The 23,699-nt window shown below is 37.2% G+C and overlaps 2 protein-coding genes across 3 annotated transcripts; one reads left to right on the top strand and one right to left on the bottom strand.

Annotated features, from left to right (window-relative positions):
- Positions 1 to 74: 74 nt before the first annotated feature.
- On the bottom strand, positions 75 to 3,728 carry LOC149691904 (glycine receptor subunit alpha-2-like). The gene is made up of 10 exons (XM_089869434.1): positions 3,413 to 3,728; positions 2,894 to 2,970; positions 2,717 to 2,784; positions 2,075 to 2,404; positions 1,484 to 1,554; positions 1,358 to 1,440; positions 1,152 to 1,280; positions 949 to 1,076; positions 659 to 880; positions 75 to 269 (listed from the first exon to the last, which is right to left on the bottom strand). Exons 1-10 carry the CDS (start codon positions 3,481 to 3,483, stop codon positions 75 to 77), a joined length of 1,374 nt encoding a protein of 457 aa, XP_089725560.1. The 5' UTR covers positions 3,484 to 3,728.
- A 2,371-nt stretch (positions 3,729 to 6,099) lies between these two features.
- On the top strand, positions 6,100 to 22,152 carry LOC149691905 (protein tyrosine phosphatase domain-containing protein 1-like). 2 transcript variants are annotated; one of them, XM_089869377.1, is made up of 11 exons: positions 6,100 to 6,367; positions 17,190 to 17,286; positions 17,974 to 18,201; positions 18,269 to 18,384; positions 18,448 to 18,754; positions 18,826 to 18,928; positions 18,997 to 19,308; positions 19,669 to 20,220; positions 20,292 to 20,393; positions 20,459 to 20,542; positions 20,968 to 22,152. In XM_089869377.1, exons 2-11 carry the CDS (start codon positions 17,198 to 17,200, stop codon positions 21,334 to 21,336), a joined length of 2,262 nt encoding a protein of 753 aa, XP_089725503.1. In that variant the 5' UTR covers positions 6,100 to 6,367; positions 17,190 to 17,197; the 3' UTR covers positions 21,337 to 22,152. The 2 variants fall into 2 exon arrangements, with proteins under 2 accessions (XP_089725503.1, XP_089725504.1); XM_089869378.1 differs by having other exon boundaries at positions 18,997 to 19,239.
- The last annotated feature ends 1,547 nt before the right edge of the window (positions 22,153 to 23,699 follow it).

The following is a 23,699-nucleotide window of genomic DNA, read 5'->3' on the forward strand; positions in this document are numbered from 1 at the left end:
ACCTATTAAGAAAATTATAGTTCTAACAACCTCAATTTTATTTACGTTTGGATATTACAAAGAATTTCTTTTATTCATTTCATTACATATTTAATCCAATATACAACGCAAAATATTATAAATATCACTGGAAATATAATTCTGGAGGCTCTATCAACCGACATGCTGCCATCACCGACGCGATGAAAGAATTCTTGAATGGTTTTCTTGGGTTTGCGTTTAGAGGTGACTCCGCTGAATTTAATGGTTTGTGGCCTGACAATGATGGTCTGTTTAAAAATGAACAGTCTTCATTTGTATTCTAAAATATCTAATAGGTTTCGAAGAAATGGCCGCAAGTGCTATAAGACATCCAATTGTCAAAGGGAAGGATTGAACTGCAACGTGAAGACCCTTGTGTTTATGGTGTGATCGGTGACGTGAGGTTAAGTTAAGGTTAGGGATAGTGTTAGGTTTAGAGTTAAGGTAGATAAGATAAGACGCCAACCTGACCTCTATGGTGTATTAAGATAGGTTAGGGTTAGTTTTAGGCAAAGGTAGGTGAGGTTAACTTCAGTTCAGGTTGCCATCTTTGGGCTGCGGGTTAGGTTTAAATTTAGGTTTGGTTCGACGGACAGCTAAAGACGAATATAAGGTGAGAAAGAGTTGAATCATTTACTTTGTCCACAAATTGTCTGGAAATTTCACTTGGAGTTGCACACTCCATCATGGCAACGACGAAGGCGTACTCCAATAAGGTGGTAAAGACAAATCCGACACATCCCATCATCCAAACATTGAGGGCGATGACGTACGATACGGATGGCATATCATTAGCGAATTGTTGCGTAATGATGGTTAGAAGCGAAGTGATACTCAAAGTAACGCGTGCCGGGTACGCCTGCAGGTGAAGTTCAAACAAAATCTTGGGTGAGAGGAAGTTCTTTAAGTAATTTTTGCAGAACTCACTTTAGCTGGAATCCAAAATGAAAGAAAGGCGATGAAGACAATGAGGACCGATGGAATGTACTTGTTTATCATAAAGTAACCCATTCGACGACTTAGTTTTATCGTACCGACCAGGTACGAGAAGTTACCTGTTCATAAACAAAAACCCTCCATTAAGGTCTTTCATTGTTGTGATATGTTTACGTTTACTCGAACTTTCTAACCAATGTTTTTGTACGATTTATTGAAACTGGCCTTATGAAAACCATCAACGTCGAACTGTGACAACTTCAACGATTGTGAAATGGAAAATCTTTGCCATTGTAATATGACCGTACGTGTTGTTTGTTGCACTTTGAGTAAAAAAAAAAAATACAAATGACCCGCTTATAAATGACACAACTCACAAGGTGTATAAAAATATACTAACGGCTCATGATATCAATTGTGCAATACTGAATATCGTGAGGATACGCCGTTAAGTCCATTTTGCATGTCAGCTTCAAACTTAATCTATAGACAAGTAAAACCTGCACTTATCTATCATTTTACTCACAAAAATATTTTTGCACACACAGCGTATATCATAAGTTTATAAGATATGTTCTTCCATAAGTACGATACTACCTACCTGGAGAAAGGTAAGATTTATTTTCAATATTGTTCCGTTCTAAAACTCATTTAATTTAAAATAACTTGCATTCCAAAAAATTAAAACGTGGTAGGACTCAAGTACGTAAATTGGGTTTTATCATAAGTTTATAAGATATATTCCATAAGTATGACGACACTACCTATACTTCGTAATGCTAGAGACTTACAGCTCGAGCTAGTTCGAGAACGACAAGCGAGAATTGACTACACTCGGTTAGTTTTGCAGGACTCCCATCTACTTATTTATTCTGTACTAAGCCTTTGACAGCACCTCACCAGTTGCCGCTTTACCTCGAATCTATGACCTACGTCACTAAATAACCAGTGACAAACTTATGGAACATATCTTACGAACTAATGGTATATGCAGAATCGATCCACTCGAATCTTAATGAATATAAATTGTTTGCGTAATGTTTAATTAACTCAATCAAATTAAGTCCCTTAGCTAAAACGATCGAAAACCATTCGTGATCTAGTGCGAAGTTTAAACATTGGAGCGAGCAAGGACGATGAAGGGAGGAGTCTTAGTATGTTTGTTTTTGTAAACAAAGATGATTAAAAATAGTTTAGGAATAAGAAACCTTGCGGCAAAGAACACTCTGGTGTCCCTATCAAGTGTCGTGTACATATATGGAATAACAATATCGTGTAGTTTTCCATCTTCGGAGTTTTTAAAATAAGTATCGGGTGTCCAAAGTAATTGCCTCCAATTGTTATCCATCACTATTGAAGTAACGTTTTCGTAGCATCCAAACTTGGGCGGAACTTTAAGTCGATGGTCGAACCAAAATTGGTGGAAAAACACGTCTGTTTCGTAATTCTGCGAACAAATTTGTCTGAGACCACAAGTCTAATAGACCATTCAATTAATTCCCGAAGAGAAGAGGGGCTGGGAGGTCACCTTCTTCTTGGGTTATTTCCCTGGGGCCAAGAAGCACCGCTAGAGGGTAGTGCGAGTCGGCTGGCCTCCCTCCCTCCGCGTGTAGTGGGTGAACACGGGGCCGACTGTCTGGTATTGCCACTTGGTTGGTGCCAGGTCAAATAACTTAAGAGGGTTACCTCCCTCACGCCTGTGCGTTAGTTTCTCCTCAACGAATTAATGGAATAGTCCATTAAATCTATGTTTGCGTACCATCCTTTCTTCGTCAAAGGATTTGATACTGAGAACAGCTACGCTGATATTGACAATTACTTGTTGCCCTATGAAATTAAAGCCAAATTACTTCGTACGGGCTATTTGAAAAGGTTTGGGTTTTGTCCCACCCCTTGTTTAATTAATTAAAATGAAAATTCCGTAATTAATACTTACCATTATATAAAGGTGGTTGAAGTTTATCGTAATTTTTAGTGGATATTTTATCGAATGTTAAAACTGGAGTTTCGTCACTTAATTTGAAAAGTGGAATTTATTTATACTTTGGCAAAGTATTATTCTAAAGACCTTTTCAGACAGTCCAACTTTTTGATTCAATTAGATAAGTCTACTTCAGTTGAATAAACTAGTTTGGTCGTGTGAACAGAAGTTGAACAAGTTGAATCACCAAATAATAAATTAATCAGTGACCAATTTTCGTTGGTTGACTCAACTTTTTTGACCCATCTAGTTGAGTCAAAAGTTGTATTGTCTGAAAAGGCCTTTAGTTGGTTTAATTTTACTTTGGGGAGATATTAAGGCGTGACAACTAACTTGCTTAAGTTACTTTACGCTTTACTAAAACGTTTGAAGGCTAAAATCTACAGGCAGCTAAGAGAGAATCAATAGAAAAGGCTACGGTAGACCAACGATATTTACTATTTGAATAATTAATATTAAAAAACGTCTACAAACCTGCAGGATTGTGAAAGAGTTAATGTAATTAGTGATAGACACACGATGAAGCATTGAATTGATTTGTTCATAACGACGTAAAACGAAAGGGGAACATTTAATTCAATTTAAGTTTATTATTTATTTAAATTGCAATTGAAATTGTAATTCGACAAAGAGATATTTGCTGAACAAGACTATTACTCTCTTTTTGAACGACTTTGATATTTTATTTCGCCGCCAAGTCGCTCATAAACTATAATTTAGTATCCAAAATATAAGAGAGTTAATTAAAACCGGCTTTTAAATCTGAAACTTCCTCCACAAGAAATTGTTTATAACAAAAATCGTATTTTTCTGCAAAGAATTTTTCTATACAAACATTTCGTTACTATTCAACTAACTGGTCAGTCTCGCAGCTATCGTTCGACACTTTCACAATTGAGTCAGTTGACCAAAACCAAAAGCCGCGAATACGATCTCGCCTCTTGACCAATGACCAGTTCGATAATTTCCAGTGCCATCTGGATTTCAAAACCGCTTTTCGCTTACAACTCCGAAAGTGCCGAAACTCATTTTAATCGATTAAAATTTATGAAGTAGATGTCTTATTCAATATTTATTCTCCATTTATTTACTCTAAATTCGTCTTTTTCGTGACTATTAAATAGTTTTTATAGATTTCCAAAGTTTTCCCGCCAAAAGCGTATACACGCGAGATTTGGTCATCGATTTTTCGCGCTTAAATCTCGCGCCAAAACCTCTCGCCAAAACAATATTGAAGTCCTATCTAGCTATCTAGCGACATCTATTAACTTTGGATGTCGATAATGTTTTAATGAAAAATATTTAATTTTATAAGAAAAATTTTGGAGTTTCTGTTTTAAGAATTAAAGATTATCTTGTAAAGGAATTAATTGTAATTATAATTATAATTAATATTATAAATTATAATTTTTATTGATTTCCCGCCAAAAGTGTATACACGCTAGAGTTGTCATCGATTTTTCGAGCTTAAATCTCGCGCCAAAGAAATATTGAAGTCCTATCTAGCGACATCTATTAACTTTGGATGTCGATAATGTTTTAATGAAAAATATTTAATTTTACAAGAAAAATTTTGCAGTTATTGTTTTCAAAATTAAAGATTATCTTGTAAAGGAATTACTTGTAATTATAATTAATATTATGAATTATAATTTTTATTGATTTCCCGCCAAATGTGTATACACGCTAGAGTTGTCATCGATTTTCCGCGCTTAAAACTCGCGCCAAATATGGTGAAGTCGTATCTAGCGACATCTTTTAAATTTTGAATGTCGATAATGGTTTAATTAAAAATGATTAATTTTATAAGATATATTTTGAGTTTCTGTTTTGATAATTAATATTTATCTTGAAAAGGAATTAATTGTAATTATGATTAAATATTATGAATTATGACCAACAAATCAATATTTAAAGCGCCATTTTCAAATAATTGCCAAGTGTTTAATATCAAAGTTAAATGAAGTTAGCTGTATGAAATTGCTGTCAAAGTTTCAAACGAATGTATTGGAGTTATTTTAATTTAAATGTTCATGAAACTTGGTGCAATTACTCTACGCAATCTGTAGTTTATTACGACACTCTTGAAAAACTTTACATAACCATTCAATTCTGGTTGTTAAAAAATTCAGCCAAAACTATACCAATAGAACGTAAAAAAAAAAAACTTGACATCAAAGGCCTAACCTTAGATTACCAGAGTTTTATCAATTTTGTCACCTGTTAAACATCTCTCTAAGTGATACGTGTGACTCGGGGGTCGGAAAGTCAACTATCCTATTGTGGTAGAAAGAGTCTATAATTTCTTCGTCGTCATTGTATTGGCTATAAAAGAATTAATTCTTAAGACTGGGGGGCGCTAGTGTTCCGTAATAACGAGGGCGTGTACCTCGGGTACCAAATTCCCCCCCCCCCAAACAGCTCTCCTAAATTTTTATAACATCTAATATTAGCTACCTCATAACCAGCTCCAGAAATAAATTAACATTAAAAGCTATCAAAAAGGTAGCTAGACATGGCGAAAACTTCCCCCTACTAAACGTCACGCCTGTTAGCCAATCGTCCATCTTCCTTTACTGGTGTCTCTCACTCCGCCATTTTGGGGGAAAGATGAGGGCCTTTATCATCTCCCTAAAGAGCTGTTTCAGAAGGATTAGTGTGTACGTCACTTATATTTGTCCATACAGAAAGACGCGGTACCAAACATGGTCACCCAGTGCCAAAGATTGAACCATGACGTTTTGTCTTGATGCTGACGTCACCACTGAAATAGCTCTATTCTGATTGTCACCAGTCTATTGTATGTTAGTTGTTTGTGAATCGTCCATCCCTCCATTAAGTACGAAACCAAACTAAATCTAACCTATCCTAAGCCCAACACACTTGAATACTAAGGGTGATCTCGTATTCCTAAATAGTTATGATAACTTCCAGTTTAATATGTTTCGTATATAATCCGGTAATACGTAGGGTTATGCCAATGAACGTCTAGTTTCTGTATACCCTGATGGTTACCTAGCAACCGTTTTTTTACGCGTGCGCTTTAACCTCTATTCCGAGTTTTGTGTAAGGAAAAGTGCCTAACCCAGAAACTACTCTCCTATAAAAATTTACTCTCTCTCTCTCTCTATTTCTCTCTTTCACTTCTCTTCATTATAAAAACTTATCTTTAAACTTTAAACTAAATTCTATTTTCGTCAGTGATTAAAAAACTAGTTTCGTTCATTTTAATCATTTGATAGTTTTCCCTTCAAATTGTCAAAACGGTTTAAAAATGTTCGACCACGTTAGAAGCTCGGTTTCAATCGCATTTTCTGAAGTTTCTATTTCTTCGATTGGACGCGTCGTAATTCCTTCAGTACTGGATTAAACCGTGAAACGCCTATTTTGTTGTCGAGAAATATCCCCTGCTATTGTAATGAGGTCTAGGTAAGCCTAATTTTGAATTTCTTTTAAAAAATTAAGCCTATTTTGTCTTTGCACTCTCGTGGTGTACATGGCACGTTACTGTAAAATTCGATGACGTAATTGACAGGGAGTTAAACGCGCTCGCTCTTAAGCCTAACTACTTATTAGGTTTTACGGTTCAATACCTGTTTTTAAAAACACTCTGACTCTATGACGTAAGCACGAAACGGTACCTTCCTTTATGGTTAGCATTTAAATCTGTTTATTAGGTTAAAAGTATTACCGTAAGAATGAGGTAGGTTAGGTTAATCTGCTCAAAGCCACATTGGGTCGAACTGGTTTGGGTGGGTTAAATGATTGGTGCACTTATGGCGGTGCTTGTAAGGTGACATTGAGGTACCACGTTGTTCCTGTATAGGGATTACAAGTAGTCCTTGACAGTGATTACAAATGACTAACACGAGAAATATATAATATTCCTCTTCGAGAGAAGTGTACCACAAAAGCGGCCGGAGTAATTGTAACATGATTCTTTCCAACATGAGAGTATTTGAAACCGGGTTACTAAACCGAATCCCATACGCCATAAATAGTTCCCTCATCATTACTCTATTACCGCTTAACTATTTGCCAATTCGCGCTTGTGGATTTTTGTCCCACGTCAAGACAATCAAGGTTTTTTGGTTGGTTGCTGGGGATTTAGTACCAAACAGTTATAGAATTCGCCCCATGGTGCAATGTCCATCTGAAGTTTGATGAGCAGGAGAGCAAACCAAAATGGTGAGCCTGCGAAAAATCATGTCACATTATACACTAAAGCATTAAAAGGATACAGAATGTCATCCCTCTGTTAACACGTAATGAGTAAACATGGAATCTGTCAGTGATTAGCCCTCTTATGCCATGAAAAGTTAAGTACTTAAACTTAAATTTAGGGAAATCTTGTTCCGAAACGTTAATCCCATATATAAATACCTCCTTAGGACCATTTAGGCTTAGTAAAAAAAGAAGAATATATATAGAGGGGGGGGGGGGTATCCTTTTCAATTATTTATCATTTTATTGACGGGTTCATGATATATCGAGTTGAATCGAAACGATCTGCCTTATCCCGCCGGTAATGGTTTTTATCCCAATTGGAATGAGAAACGTATAACTTACTTATATATCGACTTTTGTTTCCCAACGTCCAACCACGATACGGTGTCCTTTCCTCTGTCTCTCCTCCAATGTGTTTTCTGTTTTCCCAAAACTTTTTTCTTTTTAGTTTTCATATACTTTGGAATGGATAATGTCGAAAAATATTTCTGATATAAACGTTTATCTAATAAGAAACCAATAACTCGTGTTTTTCCCTCGTGACAAATGTGGATCACGTGGCGTTCTTGTTTCTTTTAAAATAATTTTAATAGAGGATTAAGTATGGAGTGGGGATAAAGACACTGTGGGGAAGGTTCTTTATAGATTGTCACAATAGTGCATAGTGGTAGGACCGAATTGCAGTGGATTTTTTTGGGCGATTTTGAGTCGGAATTGTAATTTCTAAGACATGTTACCCTAAGCACTAAAAAAAGTTATTATTTTAGTGTTTTACGGACGACCCCTTATATTAGTTAAATTACAAATCATTGTCTTCCGGTTTCCTACTTAATTAAATTTAGGGGTCATACGTAAAGCACTCGAATCATAAGTTGTTTAGGGTGGCTTTCTTAGAGCTAAATATCATAGAGTTTCCGGAAGTTTCCTACAGAACCAATTGTACCTCGGTCCTATAATTGAGCTATAGGATTATCATCTGTTTAAAAAATAAAATATTTAAAATTGAACTTTTATATATAAAAAAAATTCTCAGAATCCTTTTAGATTCTTCAGTAAGTTAAGATTCTATTTAATTTATTATAGACATAATAAAAGTATTGTGTGTGCTGCATGCAAGAATGGTTTCGTTTCAACACATCAATATATATATATATGTATATATGCTATACATAGTTTTCTTTAGCGTCCACTATCATGGACCTTAAAAACACTGTAAAGGATGAGATACTAAAAAAATTCTCGGTATGCACGAGCAACGGAATCGTTCGGGATCATCTCAAGGTCATTAGGATCTGGTCACGTGTGAAATTTTATTTTAAGCCATAACTGTTTACAGGAGGAATACATACTGATAATAGAAATCATTGTGTATTAACCATTTTCACTCAACGTATATATAAACGGATTTTGTGTAAAGAGCTAGACTAATCATAATGTATGACGAATTTTACCTGGCGAGTAATGATGTATCTTGCTACGCCTACTCGCGTTACTACCAACCAACCAATGAAATTACAGTTAGAAAGACGTCAGAATTATGACGCGTGATTGATAGTAAGTTCTCATGCCCGGTATACCCACGAAACCCGCATAGAAATTAACAAGGTATGTATTTGGGGACGCAATGATTAAAACTGGCTGTATGTATTCCGGACGAGATTTATTCCCCCACCCTCTGAGCTCCATGTTCTCCTGAATTTCAAACCATTTCTTCTTTGCTAGTCCGCTTTATAAGTGCGAAGTCCGTGGGAGGAGAGTGTGTGAGTTTGTTTGCCGGTAGCGAAAGCTAGGGGTAGTTCAGGGTCCGAATCAATTATTTCACTTAAAACCCTTCACGCTTGTTTGCATTGTCTCAAATACAATTATTCCTCACGCTTTCCTTAGCCCTTAACTCGAAAACACTCTGTAGTTAATGACAAATAAGAACTAAGAGAAAATTAGCTACATTTAAAATATAATATTAAGATCTGTTAGTAACTACTATAAGAATTAATGTGTGTTTTTTGGTATTTAATGAAGTATTGTTTTTTTTTTTGAAAGTACATTTAGTTGAATTTGAGGATTTGATTCCTTCTAAAGAACGCTTACTTTATGCATTTAAGTATTTAGATTAAATTAATCGATGCGGGTATCGATGTTTTATTGGAACCCATACCGATTTTCACCGATTATTTAAACTTGGCGAAATATGCGATATCGACCGATTATCAACCCATTTTTACCGATTTCGACCGATTAACAAGCTATATTTACCGATATCGACCGATTAACAAGCGATATTTACCGATATCGACCGATTAACAAGCGATATTTACCGATATCGACCGATTAACAAGCGATATTTACCGATATCGACCGATTAACAAGCGATATTTACCGATATCGACCGATTAACAAGCGATATTTACCGATATCGACCGATTAACAAGCGATATTTACCGATATCGACCGATTAACAAGCGATATTTATCGATATCGACCTATTTTTACCTGTATAGATCGATTAACAACCGATATATCGGTAAATTAATGTTGAACCGACTAATCGGTAAAGTAAGCTCGAATAGATACATCGGTTGAAGTGTCATATCGGTCACTGATACCGATATCATATCGGTTTGTGCTCATCACTAATTGAGAAGTTTAAATATCTATTTCAAATATTTACTGACGTATATTTATTATATATGATTAAATATAGTTGGTCTAGAATTTGTTACAAATACGTCATCAGTCTAGATTCCAAGGAAACGCATCCTTAACTATTGACAGGTGATAAATATATCAACACCGATATGACGACACAAATTCCTGGTTAATAAAGCAAAACGTCTCGGAACAAACAATGAGCTATGATTGATGGGGCTTTTGTGTGCCTAAGGCGAGCTAAGGCTCAGATTACCATGACGTATGCGTTTAACCTTAGGATTGAGTTTTGTTAGACGAACCTTAAGAGTTAGGAATAAGGAGAAAGGTCGCTGGACTTAAGTTCCAACGCTCCGGAAGTTGACCAGCTAGGTGCCAATAAAGAATGTCGGAACAAGGAACAAAACCTTAAGGGATGGGGAGGTATAGCTCAGCTTCCGATTCGTTCACCTTGGTATATAAAGATTACCTTTTTATTTTACTTCCGTCTTAAGAATATGTTTTGTACTTCCTAATTGTTAACTAATAGCTCACTGACTTCCGAAATATTTTCTTTTTTAAAAGTGTAAATGACCTTGGGTTCAGTGATCTTCAACTTATTATGGTTTGAATATAATGGTCAGTGTTTGATAAGCTGTCTTGAGGTAGGTCAGTTTTTATTGGGTTTCCGCGAGGCTAAGACGCTCAGGTTAAAGGTCCTAGATTTAGGCTTAGCTTAGACTGTTTACCATTGAAAGATGACAATTTGTTTATTTGATAAATTGTTTTGAGGTAGGTCTGTTTTTATTTTGTTTCCGTGAGACTAAGACGTTCAGGTCATAGGTCATAGATTTAGGCTTAGCTTAGACTGTTATTGAAAGATGACCATTGGTCAGTATTTTGATAAATTATTTTGAGATAGGTCAGTTTTTATTGGGTTTCCTCGAGGCTAAGACATTCAGGTTAAAGGTGATAGATTTAGATTGTTTTGAGATAGGTCAGTTTTTTGGGGGGGGGTTTCATCGACAGTAAAGGCGGTAAGGTTAAAGGTCATAGATTTAGGCGTAGCTTCGACTTGTTGCCATTGAAAGATGACCATTTTTGGAATCAAGGTTTTCTGTAAACATAATTAGTTAAAACAATCATGCCGTAATGAGGTTAACCTCTTCGAAACCGTTTAAGGTTGACCACTGGTCATTTGAGAAAGAGGTTTTCGACCCGGAACCTTTAGGGTGGGTGATGAAAACAGTGCAAGGATTGACCATGGTCATTTCGTACGCTGCCTCAAACCCTATATTTAAACCTCTTCCTGTGTCCACTTCCTTTTCCAATTTCGAAATATATTTGGAACGCTAGAAATTTTGTATATTTCCGCTCATTACGTCACTGATATTCTACATCATATTTTTTAAATTACTTCCAATTTACGGGTATATTTTTAACTAATGATGGTAACTGTAATTATACTAGATTTTTTTGTCTCATTTACGTTCTGTTTCTAGACACACGAAACACGTACCGAGGGTGTGGTACCTACTGTAAGACTTATGGCCCGGTTTTAGTATAGTGTATGACCGGAATACGTCATATAGCGCAGTCCACTCTTATCCCAGTTTTAAAATTCACCTCGTGCAAGGTTTAAAGTCATTCTGTAACTGTAACTATAATCAGAAGATTAGGCTTAGGATGGACTTCGATGGCGCGAAACACTATGAATAGGTTTTATCCGATTGGGATGAGCTAATAGGGGCAAAGGCAGGGATAAGGTTGAAACACTTTTACGGTTTCAGTTTGATGGACGTGAGATAGCTTGTAATGGCTGTAACGGCACTTAGTTGAGTCTGGTCACTCTGATGAAGGGGGAAAAAGAAGGGAAAAATTGGTAAAACATTGAGAGGTGGGCGGTAATACTGAACGTGAAATTTATATCAATTAGTCATTTTTCGGAGACAGGCAAGCGTGCGATTGGATTGATTTTTATTAGAAATGACGGATTAAAAATGTAGTGATGTTTGAGTTGAGGGTCAAACCTTATTAATTAGACTTAACACTCGTAGTTTATCAGGCTTAACAACATGAATATAATTAGGCCTAATACCTGGAAATATTTGGCTTAACCTTATTAGTCTAAGGTTTAAAGGTTTATTAGTTTAGCTTTAGGTGTTTATTGGCCTTAGCTTTAGGTGTTTATTGGCCTTAGCTTTAGGTGTTTATTGGCCTTAGCTTTAGGTGTTTATTGGCCTTAGCTTTAGGTGTTTATTGGCCTTAGCTTTAGGTGTTTATTGGCCTTAGCTTTAGGTGTTTATTGGCCTTAGCTTTAGGTGTTTATTGGCCTTAGCTTTAGGTGTTTATTGGCCTTAGCTTTAGGTGTTTATTGGCCTTAGCTTTAGGTGTTTATTGGCCTTAGCTTTAGGTGTTTATTGGCCTTAGCTTTAGGTGTTTATTGGCCTTAGCTTTAGGTGTTTATTGGCCTTAGCTTTAGGTGTTTATTGGCCTTAGCTTTAGGTGTTTATTGGCCTTAGCTTTAGGTGTTTATTGGCCTTAGCTTTAGGTGTTTATTGGCCTTAGCTTTAGGTGTTTATTGGCCTTAGCTTTAGGTGTTTATTGGCCTTAGCTTTAGGTGTTTATTGGCCTTAGCTTTAGGTGTTTATAGGGCTTGTTTTTATCTTTTGTAACATCTCTGTGAAATCAAAATCTATGATTAAAGTTGAATAATCCGAACAGGACTTGAAACAAACCATGAATATTTTAGCTCTACCCTTTATTTATCTATTTTAGTATCTTTTAACTAAATGATAATCTTTTAACTGTAAATGGGGACCCGCCTGTAAAATATTTCCCCGGACGCGCCTGGCGGAGTGGCAAACACAACACATAACCCCGTGACGTCGTTATAAAAATGCCTTTAGTATATAACTGATCCTTAACTTTTAATCAATAGTCACAGAGAGTCTCTAACGTCGGTCTATTGTCCCTTCCTTATTGGTTAAAAATGACGCAATCCTTTTGAGACTCAAAGTCAGTTTATAATACAAGTTTCGTTTTAAGCCTATTTTTCCAATATCTGTTGCTAGAGTAAAGGTGCTCCCATTTCATAATACATTTTTTATTCTTCTTCAAAAACGAGTATGACTGTTGACATTTAAAGAAATGTGACGTGATTAGTGTCAATTTAAAGATTTAATATCTCGTTAACTTAAATGTCAATTTTACTATATTGTTTTGAAGGAGTTAGTCTTAACTTTTAACGCAGTAATCGATACAATACTTAATCGTTCTCGAATAATAATTATACTATATTCTATACAAAACATATGATAAAGTATAATAAATACACGAAATCATAAGTTATAAAAATTCCTTAAGCCTTGATTTAAATTTGAGAATTTCGCGCGCTTTTCACGAACTTATTTCGCGCGCTTATTAAGTCACGTGCATTACGAATACCTTAATATTCTTTCGAATTTTGAAATAAATTTCCCGCGCTTCAACAATTAATAAGGTAATGTCACGTGAGGAATTTTCGCGGTTTTATATTTATACATGTGTATAGAATATTCCATAAATGATTCTATAGTATAGGTCACTCGATGAAAAGGAAATACAGATGTATTACACGTCGATCGACTCTTTCAGTGTCAACCGATATAAAAATAGCCAAAAAAAAAATAGGCCTTGATGGAAAGGCGTAGGCCTAAAGAGAGAACAACAGGATGTTGTGAAAAATATTTGCTCCCAATATTATTGCGGATTATTTGCTTAGTATAGTAGCAAATATTTTTGAGAAAATGGGACAGTTTTTCCGAAGAAAACCAGGTTAGATCATCCTTATGGGACAGTTTAGTTTTTCAATGGGAAACCCTTACTGTTCCACACGCTGCGCTTCAGTGTTCAGGGAGAAGCGACCGTCCAGGGTCTAAAACTTATTTTTAGCCACATCGTATGATGTACATCTACGATGAGGCTCTTAGTTTGTTCTTTGAAGTTTTCAAGAAAACATAAAAATAGAGATTATATTTATTTATTCCCTTACGTTTCTTGGAATTATCCACCAACAACAATCAGATAAAAATAGAATCTATGACGCTGAACTTAAAAACATCAAAAGCTTTTAATTTGTTAAAGGTTAAACAGTCATTGACTCATTATCTAGTACGATCTTAGTTCGTGTTTTTGACAACGGTTTATTTATTTATTTATTTAATTAATTTTTGTTACAATCATGGAAGCAATATCATAACCAATAATTTTTCTTCAATTTGTGATAAATTTATGATGATGTCATAGTGTAATAACAAACTTTTGTATCTCTTCAATTAAGATAAATTGAGGCTAAAAAATAAATATATTAGTTAATAAATATGGGATGGTTGTGGAATTTACCACGTAGGACTTTAACCTAATATATTAATTTAATGGGCAATAATTGTTTGTGTTTCCAAAGTGTTTGGAAGTCAATCTAAATTTATTTAATAACTGAATCAACTAAATTTGATATAGACAAGGATCTCTCCATAAACGCAAACATTTAATGTAAAGAAAAAAAGGGCTGACTTTCTACCTCTTGAATTCAAGCGTAAACTTTGACAATATCATTTGGTACTGATTTAAATTGAACTAATATACCCTTTTCCAAAGTCGAGATGTAAATAGTCTGGTGTGTTAACCACCTTGTTTTCTCTAAAGGCCTGTTCAGACGATACAACTTTGACTCATTTAGATGAGTAAACTCGAGTTGAGTAAACTAGTTGGGTCGTGTGAACAGAAGTTGGACCAGTTGAATGACCAAATTATAAATTGATCACTGACTAATTTTTGTTGGCTCAACTTTTTAACCCATCTATTTGAGTCAGAAGTTGTATCGTCTGAAAGGGACTTAAGAGTACGGAACATTGGTGGGTATGACGATCTACAACAAAGACGTTTAAATTAAGGTATGGCTTCAAATAATACGGACGGAATTCAAGGTGAACTGGTAACGTTGAAGCCCTATCTGACGTCTTTGTTGTCCACGTGATACCGGATGTTCTGTCTTAACCCTGTATCAACCAGACTATACTTCGCTCCTCCCATTTTTATAAGGGTCTGTACATAGTTTTCAGACTAGGAGGATTCATACCATTTACACAAGGATGCTTGGCTTTTGGCTCCACAACGGAGTCTGACCTCCTTGAGTAAATGGTATGAACTCTCTGAGTCAATAGAAGAACTCTGTCTATACCCTTCAATGAAAAATCAAGAAGTGATATCTAGTTTATTAGGGAGAAGGTAGAGATGCCTAAGTATTCGTGCCATAGTCCCAGTCCCCTTTTCAAAATACAAGGGGGGACGTAAAAGGAGGCCGGGCTATTTCGCCTCTCCTCAGTCGTAAAATACGTAATTTTAGTCATTCGCGTCGCCTCGCTGACGTGAGTTTAAGAACCAATGAGATGCTGGTTGTAATTTAGAGTCGGGGATTAACTTCGGACCTACTATACGTTTAGACTGGAGATAAAGCTAGAAATGTGGCGAATTTATACCTTCAAATTAATAAACTAGATATCACTTCTTGGAAAAACTATGACAAAGTTAATCTCAACCATGTCATCTAAGAGATTGTTGAAACATTTCCTTACGAAAGAACTGTTTCTATTGGCGAGGGCAAAGGGAGTCAGTAGAACTCCCCTATTATTGGACGGATGGACCTTTGTTGGGCTCCTGCAAAGCTACCCGCCTTTGGCTTTACATTTTATTCGTTAATCGCGTGCGTCACGTCTACTGCTACTCGGGTAAACACGCAAACACACATAGGGGGATCGGTCACATAATGTAAGCTACTAATGTAGAAGTATTTCACATTCACTGCTATATAGTTTTATGGGCAATGTATAGTTTACTCTCAAGTCCGTTTCAGCGCCACCTGTAAAAATTGAACGGATCTTCATAAGTTCATAAGCTATGTTCCATAAGTTTGTCATTGGTTGCTGAGAGTTTGCCATGAAGTGACGTAGGTCATAGATTCGAGGTAAAGTGACGCCGGGGGAGGCGCTGTCAAAGGCTTAGTACAGTCCTGCAAAACCGAGTGTAATCAATTCAATTCTCGCTTGTCGTTCTGCTAGAACTACCTCGAGCTGTAAGTCTCTAGCATTACGAAGTATAGGTAGTGTCATACTTATGGAACTTAACTTATGGTTTCTAAAATATACCTCAGAGTAAAGTTAGAAACACGATCCTAATTATAGGTAGTTCCCATTTTCTTCACGTATTAATATATGTCTGAAATTTGGTGCTTATACTATATACCTCGATTTTGTCGTCTTACGTACCTATTTTTATAACACCAATAATAGAATCTAAGAATTCTCCAATTATGTGAGTGTATAAAACTGAGATATGGGTTCCCATTTTAAAGCAAATGTCGGCTCATGTGGCGCCTCTAACATGATGGCAAAAGGCATGAACCAATCGGAACTCGGCCACGGGTGCGGAGCTAAAACTAGCCTTGGCCTAGCTTTGCCGGTCAGTCAACTCCACCCTTCGACTATGGGAGCATCTAGTGGCATGTTTAAAATAAACCACAGCTGAGACTTGCTTTAAATCTCTTATAACCCAACCTAATCGGGCTATTCGAAACCTTTTCGAAAATAGGTCATCTTTAGGCCGGTTTTTCGAAGTGATCTTATTGGAAAATGGGTCATTTTTCAAAGTGGTCTCCATGAAAATAGGCTATTTTCACTAAATTTTCAAAGTGGTCTCCTTGACAATATACCGTTCTGAGACCAGTTTTCAAGTTTAGATGGAACCAACTTTCATTAATAGTTTTCAGCGACTTGTTTTTCGACTTTAATTCAACCAAGGTGCTGAAATAGTTTACGTCATTTGGGGCGTTATTTAGTCAGTCCCACATAGCATGACGTGCTCGGATAGCGATGTTATGACTCGTGCTTAAAATGTCCCGTGACTTTATTTTTAATGGATTTTCCTAATAGTTTTTTTTATTTTCTTAATGCAAGTATCTAGCTACCATGCCAAGGCTTACGGTTAAATCTTCTGTACAGTTTTTTTATCATGGCCGTCAATTTTGCTATTTTTGGACACTTTCTTTATGAAAAGGAGTAAAAAAGAAAATCGGTCGATTTTCAGGAATAATTGCTTTAGACAGGATAAAAGATGTCTACCCAGGAAGCCCAATTTTTCTTGTCACTTTCGTTTAAATAAGATTCTTTACACGCTTAAGATAATTACGTCTACGAATTAGGGTTTTATTCAGCTAGTTTTCCAAGAAACAGTTCTATTGTGCCGTATTTCAAACTAATTTTAGGGGTTATTTTATCACTAAGCCTACACTGAGGCCTTAAATGTTAAATTTCTTTTCGTTGTTGGGTGAATTACTGACCTTTACTGATGTACCTGAATTCAGAATGAAGAATGAGCTCTGATCTGGAGTCATCATTACTCCCTCTGAACGGCGTTAGTCGTAGGGGAAGCTCCAAATATGAAGAACCTCCAGCTGCTCAGTAAGTTATAAAACCTAACTAATTATTTTGTTAAGACTTTTTTGTTCATGTTAAGCCTTCGACCTTGATCGTGTTACCCCCTTTGCCCTTGATCGGGTTACCCCCCCTTTGTCTTTGATCGGGTTACCCCCCCCTTTGTCTTTGATCGGGTTACCCCCCCCTTTGTCTTTGATCGGGTTACCCCCCCCCTTGTCTTTGATCGGGTTACCCCCCCCTTTGTCTTTGATCGGGTTACCCCCCCCTTTGTCTTTGATCGGGTTACCCCCCCCCTTTGTCTTTGATCGGGTTACCCCCCCCCCCTTTGTCTTTGATCGGGTTACCCCCCCCCTTGTCTTTGATCGGGTTACCCCCCCCCTTTGTCTTTGATCGGGTTACCCCCCCCCCTTTGTCTTTGATCGGGTTACCCCCCCCCCCTTGTCTTTGATCGGGTTACCCCCCCCCCTTTGTCTTTGATCGGGTTACCCCCCCCCCTTTGTCTTTGATCGGGTTACCCCCCCCCCTTTGTCTTTGATCGGGTTACCCCCCCCCCCTTTGTCTTTGATCGGGTTACCCCCCCCCCTTTGTCTTTGATCGGGTTACCCCTCCTTTGTCTTTGATCGGGTTACCCCTCCTTTGTCTTTGATCGGGTTACCCCTCCTTTGTCTTTGATTGTGTTCAGCCATTGCTTATAATTGAATGGTAATATAGGTACGGAGCCATCTCCGAGAAATTCCGCCAAACTGCTCCGAAGGATATCCAATGCTCCGTGTTTTGCGGAGGTCGGCGATGTCGTTACGAGAGTGGGTTCGCTTGGTTACCAGAAGAAACAGCCATCGAAGGCGTTTTTTCGCATTGGGTGACGAACGAAATCCTGGCGATGGCCAGACCCAACACAGAATCCATTAGAAAACATAAAATATTAGATCAGTTTCATAAGTAAGTCAATATACAAGGGCCTGTTCCTTAAGTACTACATCTAAATTGTTTAATTACTTAAATACAGAAAGGGAATCAAGACAATCGTCAATTTGCAACAGCCCGGAGAGCATTCGAGTTGCGGTAACCAACTCGACTCTTCGGGCTTCTCCTACAACCCACAGGTTTTCATGGACAACGACAGTAAGTACAATTATCTTCCATATCTCTAAACCTACTTAGAACTAACTCTTTATTTCTCTACAGTATTTTTTTACAACTTCCGGTGGAAAGATTACGGGACGGTATCATTCACGATGCTACTGGACATGGTTAAAGTCGTGGCGTTCGCCATATCCGAAGGGAAAGTCGCTATTCACTGCCACGCGGGTCTTGGACGAACGGGTGTCCTGATTGCCTGTTACCTGATCTACCATCTCAGATGTAAAGCCAATGACGCTATTAAATTCGTTCGACTCAAAAGACCAGGGTCCATTCAAACGCGGAGCCAGTTAGATTGCATACAAGAATTTGCGCAAAACATCCTTCCTCATTTTGTAGTCTTCACAACAGTGTAAGTAATTAACATCCATGGCAGTAATTGCGCTATCAAGCTAAGTATAATATTTGTGATATATCTTTTAGTATACCAAAGTTAAAAGATGGTCTTAAACTGTCTCAATTTTTGACGAGGCAAAGACAATACTTGCACGGGTTAGAAGCGAGGCATCTCAAACTCATACCTAAAGTAAGTTTCACTTCTAATTCGTTACTGGTTTGTTTATTTCGAGTACTTACGTTTTATGTTCTACGTAGATCATCTACATCATTTGCGAGAGGTTATTGTACCTTGCTGGTTGTCACTCGACGAGTTCCCGGTCGACATCCTCTCGGCAAGGGTCTCTAGTGGGGAGCATCAGCTACCATTTGGATACCATGTACAGTTTCTGCAATTTCTTCCTTTCGGCGTCGTTGGACGACGGCCAATTCCGTCCTGTTTCTCAGCTCTCGACGGTCGAGTCCTTGGGCGGCTCTTCGGACACCAGTCTGGACAGCGGAGTAGGTCAAAGCGCGGGTTCCACGCAATCCGGAAGGGTAGTGAACCTTCCATGGCCGCCTCCTGTATTGGTACGCGGTCAAGTAACTTTAGCATAACATCAAACCGTAAATGTATTTGTTTAAGCGAGACATCCCCAAATTCGCTTACTCGCTTGCTGATGTTTCTAAATTCTTACTCTACTTCTGTTTGAGAGGACAGAACTCGCGATCTGGATTGCGATAGTTGCCGTCTTTCCTTTTATTAATAGGTCTATCCTGACACCGGTCTGTTGCCCTACTACTTACGTCAAATAAGTTTGGCAACTGTTTTTGGGATTGGCCTATTCGTGTTTTCGCTTTGCCGACTAAATTCCCTTTGTTAGAAAACCACGTGTTGTTTGGGAATATAACTTCGGGGCCATTTAGTAACCACGTGACTTATCGTTTTAGCACGAACAAGACGAGCGCGAGGACAGCGCGGACCAAGCTCAAGCACGGGCTCAAGCTGCGCAGTCGCATATCATCCCTGTTCCGCCACCACCACCACCTCCCCCGTTACCTCCTGTGGACATTAACGCGCCTTCATCTTCCTCGGGTTGCGCCAGGATTAACCTCAATCCGGGCGAGCCTTCGAAAGCTCAACCTGTCCACCCTCCGATGGAAGCCTCGAGTTCCCGAGTGGAAGACGCCATCAAGACGAATGGCGAAGAGTTCCATAACAGTCATCACGAAGAGAACGGTGTTGGGTTGATGTACGGTGACTTTGACCAGGATTCGGGTGACGAGAGTCTGGACTCTATGCTCTTAGAGGATTCCAGTCAAGAGGATTTGACCATGAACGCTTGCTACCGCGAGCTATCATCTAGGGCGGAGTTAAGAGCCGACGACGCCAGGGCGGGACCAAGTCACGTTTCCTACAACGCCAAAGACATTTCGCAAGCCTTATTGGCAAATCATCGGAATCTCAATCCCGAGTTCATGACCGCCTTAAGACAATATCAAGTAAGCGTGACGTCATTATTTAAAACCCCCAATAATTTATTACGTAATACATTTTTATTTGTTCATTGCAGAAAGAACTAAATTTGAAAGCGTCAGCCTGGGACAGACTCGAAAGAGAAACTGATTTATTAATGTTAACGGCGCTTTTATGGTCTTGGATTGAAAACTTGAAAGTGAGTTAGGGTTTTATCTAATTGTCTTAATTGAGATTAATGTGTATATGTTCGTTTCATTTCAGGATCCAATTTTGAACAAACAAGATTTGATCTACATCGTTCTGCGACCAGAAAAAACTGTCGAGACATTGTCCAAAATCGAAAGAGTAAGTAAAAGATTTTCATTACCGCCATTATGATTAGGCTAAGCTACTATGCTATAGAAAGTTAGAAACGTGATTTGGTTAGGCCTTAAAGAAGAGAGGGATGGAGCGGTAACCCCATACCTATAACGTTGCACCAAAGTCCTTCGAGCATTCTCAGAGTTTAGATAGGATAGTACAGTACAGAAACGTAAGGGACGCCCCCTCTGTCTTAAAAATACAATGGCGCTACGCGGCAGCACTTAACAATCACCTATCGAAGGTACACTGGGAGAGTTTCGGTGCCGCAGGTGGCCCATCATTATTTCCAATCCACCTTACCTCATTTATCCCTGGTTAAGCATAGCTATTATCTTATATAGACCAGTGATTTGGTTAGGCTTACCAACCAGGTCACTAATTTGTGACTTTCGGTTTTGTGATATCAGGGCTCAAGATTTACCATGGAGTACCTGATTCACTTTATCGCCCGACTTCACTTGGAATCGGACGAACTTTGTGACAACCTTTTACGACGTTTGGTGTGTAGTTTAAGCAAACAGTGCCTGATGATAAAGGGAGTTCTACATCCGGTTGGGGTACCGTGGGGGAAAATGCGCGACGGGACGCAATTACGCGTTTTTTTATTCGTTCGTCGGTTATTCGACATCATTTCCGGTTTACCCCCAAAGACAATGCCCCATATTCCTCCCTTTGGAGGTCATAACCCCAATCGACCTAACGGTAAAGAAAGAAACTACTTGGGTATAAACATCATGGCGTGCGCGATTGGCCGTTCTGGATCCGGTTTCAGATAGAGAACCGAACCGAACCGAGTTTGAACTCTTGTGGTTTATCCTTCTGAACGCACCGGTGGGTATTTTGTTACCAAAATTATCTCTCGCGCGCGAAGTTAAACTAAATAAACTAATCCGTCCAAAATTTTAATTTTAAAACAAACTTAATTAAACCCAAAAGTGGTTTAATTAATATTATTAATTAACGAATACAATAATTAATCCCGGTTATATAAAACTAATCGTGATTATAAACTCATTTAATTATATGCTTCCTAAAGTGCATTAATTCTGAATAACCACGAAACATTTTTAAGTGGGGAAAAAATAAGTAATAAATGTTTACTGAAATACGAATAATTTAATTCTAAAAATAATATTGAGTAATAAGGGAACAATTTAGGTCTAATAAACCGTGTAAATTATTGATAATTTTCGTTTTATACTTCGCTATTTATCGGGGGACAAATTATTAAAGTGTATAAGAAAAGACTTAAAGAAAAAACATCCCAAATCGGAACAATTTTTTGAACAAAAAAAACTATTATTAATTAAGAATAATTAACTAGCTTCACCATTAAAAATTTATATCGTAGTTTAAATTATTAGATTAGAAATAAAATCTAAAATAAAACAAAAATTAACATCAAATTAATTAATTAATTAATAATGAAAATAAAAAGAAACTGCATTTATTAATAAAGAAAAAACACTTGAAATATTAAAACGTGGGAAATATCTAATTTTAATTTATGGGAGATTAAAATTATAATTGGGCTTAATTCGCTTCGGAAAATTTAAATTTAATTTTTAATTTTTAATTTAATGAAACAATAATATTAATTATTTAATGAAACGCCTCATCCTTCCTTAATTAATATATAAAAAATAATTAATAAAAATCCGAAAGTAATAATTTAAGTTTAATATTCGGGTAATAATAAAAATATGATAAATTTAATATAAATAATTAATGTTAATTTCTTGAATATATCATATTTTAAGAACACGTTCAATTATAATATATACATATATATATATATATATATACCCCTGTTATTCCTCCCGTTGTTCAAAAACGTTCAAAAAAAACAAACAAAAACAAATTAAAATTAAACAAAAAAAAAATAAATACATTTTTTAGAGAAAATATTTTGTAATAATTACTTACATAAATTATAGTTGTTAATTAGGCCCCCGGGAATTCTGAAATAGAAAATATGGTGTTATTCCCTTTAATATTAATATAATTCACAGCCAATACCAAAATTTGAACCACAATCCCGGACCATACTCCGTAATTTTAAACATTAATATTCAAAAAAAAAATCCATCGCATGCATCGATTTATGCCCGAGTAACCTTTAAAAGTCATAGACTGACTTTGACCATAAGTTTATAAGATATGTACCATAAGTATGACACTACCTATACTTCGTAATGCTAGAGACAGCTCGAGCTAGTTCAAGAACGACAAGCGAGAATTGAAGTACTACAATCAAGTTTCCTTTTTAGTCGGTACTAAGTCTTTGACAGCGCCTCACCAGGCGTCGCTTTACCTCGAATCTAGGATCTACGTCACTTAATGACAAGCTCCAGTTTGTAACCAGTGACAAACTTATGGAACATACGTTATGAGCTTATGCCATCGTCGTACACGTCCAATGGTCAGTGTTATATCATTTGTCCTCTCCTGACCTGTATGAAACAGTACAGCGTACGATCGTGGGCATACGGTTGTTCCCGTCATAGATGGGTCTTCAATCACACTTCCGTCAGGCCATTTATCATCTTTGGTCCCTTTTTTTAACTTAGGGAATCTTCCCTCGTTAGCATTATTACAATGTAGAGACAGACTACAGCTGCCCATCGCGGCTACCCACCGCAATCTCCACCGCAGTTTTTCAACTGGGGATCGGGATCTTGGTGTTAGAATGGTCTTAGCACCTTTTACATCACTTTGAAGTTAATTTGTCTAACGTTCTCTTTTTCATATCGCCCGCTTTACTGACTTCGATGGGTGCGTAGTGAGTCTCGGCGGCGATGCCTTGCCAAGTAGGGTGGTGGTGTTAGGTAGGTGAGTTTTTCCGAGGCAGTTATTAACGTTTGACCCCGATTAGACCGGTTGTTGACCTTGTACGATCGTAGTGGCGTATAAGAAGCGATGAACAATACCTACTCGTTAGGGTATTACAACCAGCAGGAATGGTTGAGTTTGATTTAGTTTTAGATATGGCTTGTTTATCCGTGTTGGTATTGGCGTACTGGTACTTGGATTTTTGATAGCGCTGGTCGAGATTGAGAACAGTTTGGGTATGTGTAAATGTTTGGCTTTTTTCTTTACATCAGATATGTAATAATTATTTTTATTTCTTTTTAGATTA

This window comes from Phalangium opilio, unplaced genomic scaffold, assembly GCF_054372755.1.
Source record: "Phalangium opilio isolate 3A_F unplaced genomic scaffold, DU_Popi_V2 ptg000025l_1, whole genome shotgun sequence".
NCBI classification, from domain to species: Eukaryota; Metazoa; Arthropoda; class Arachnida; order Opiliones; family Phalangiidae; genus Phalangium; species Phalangium opilio.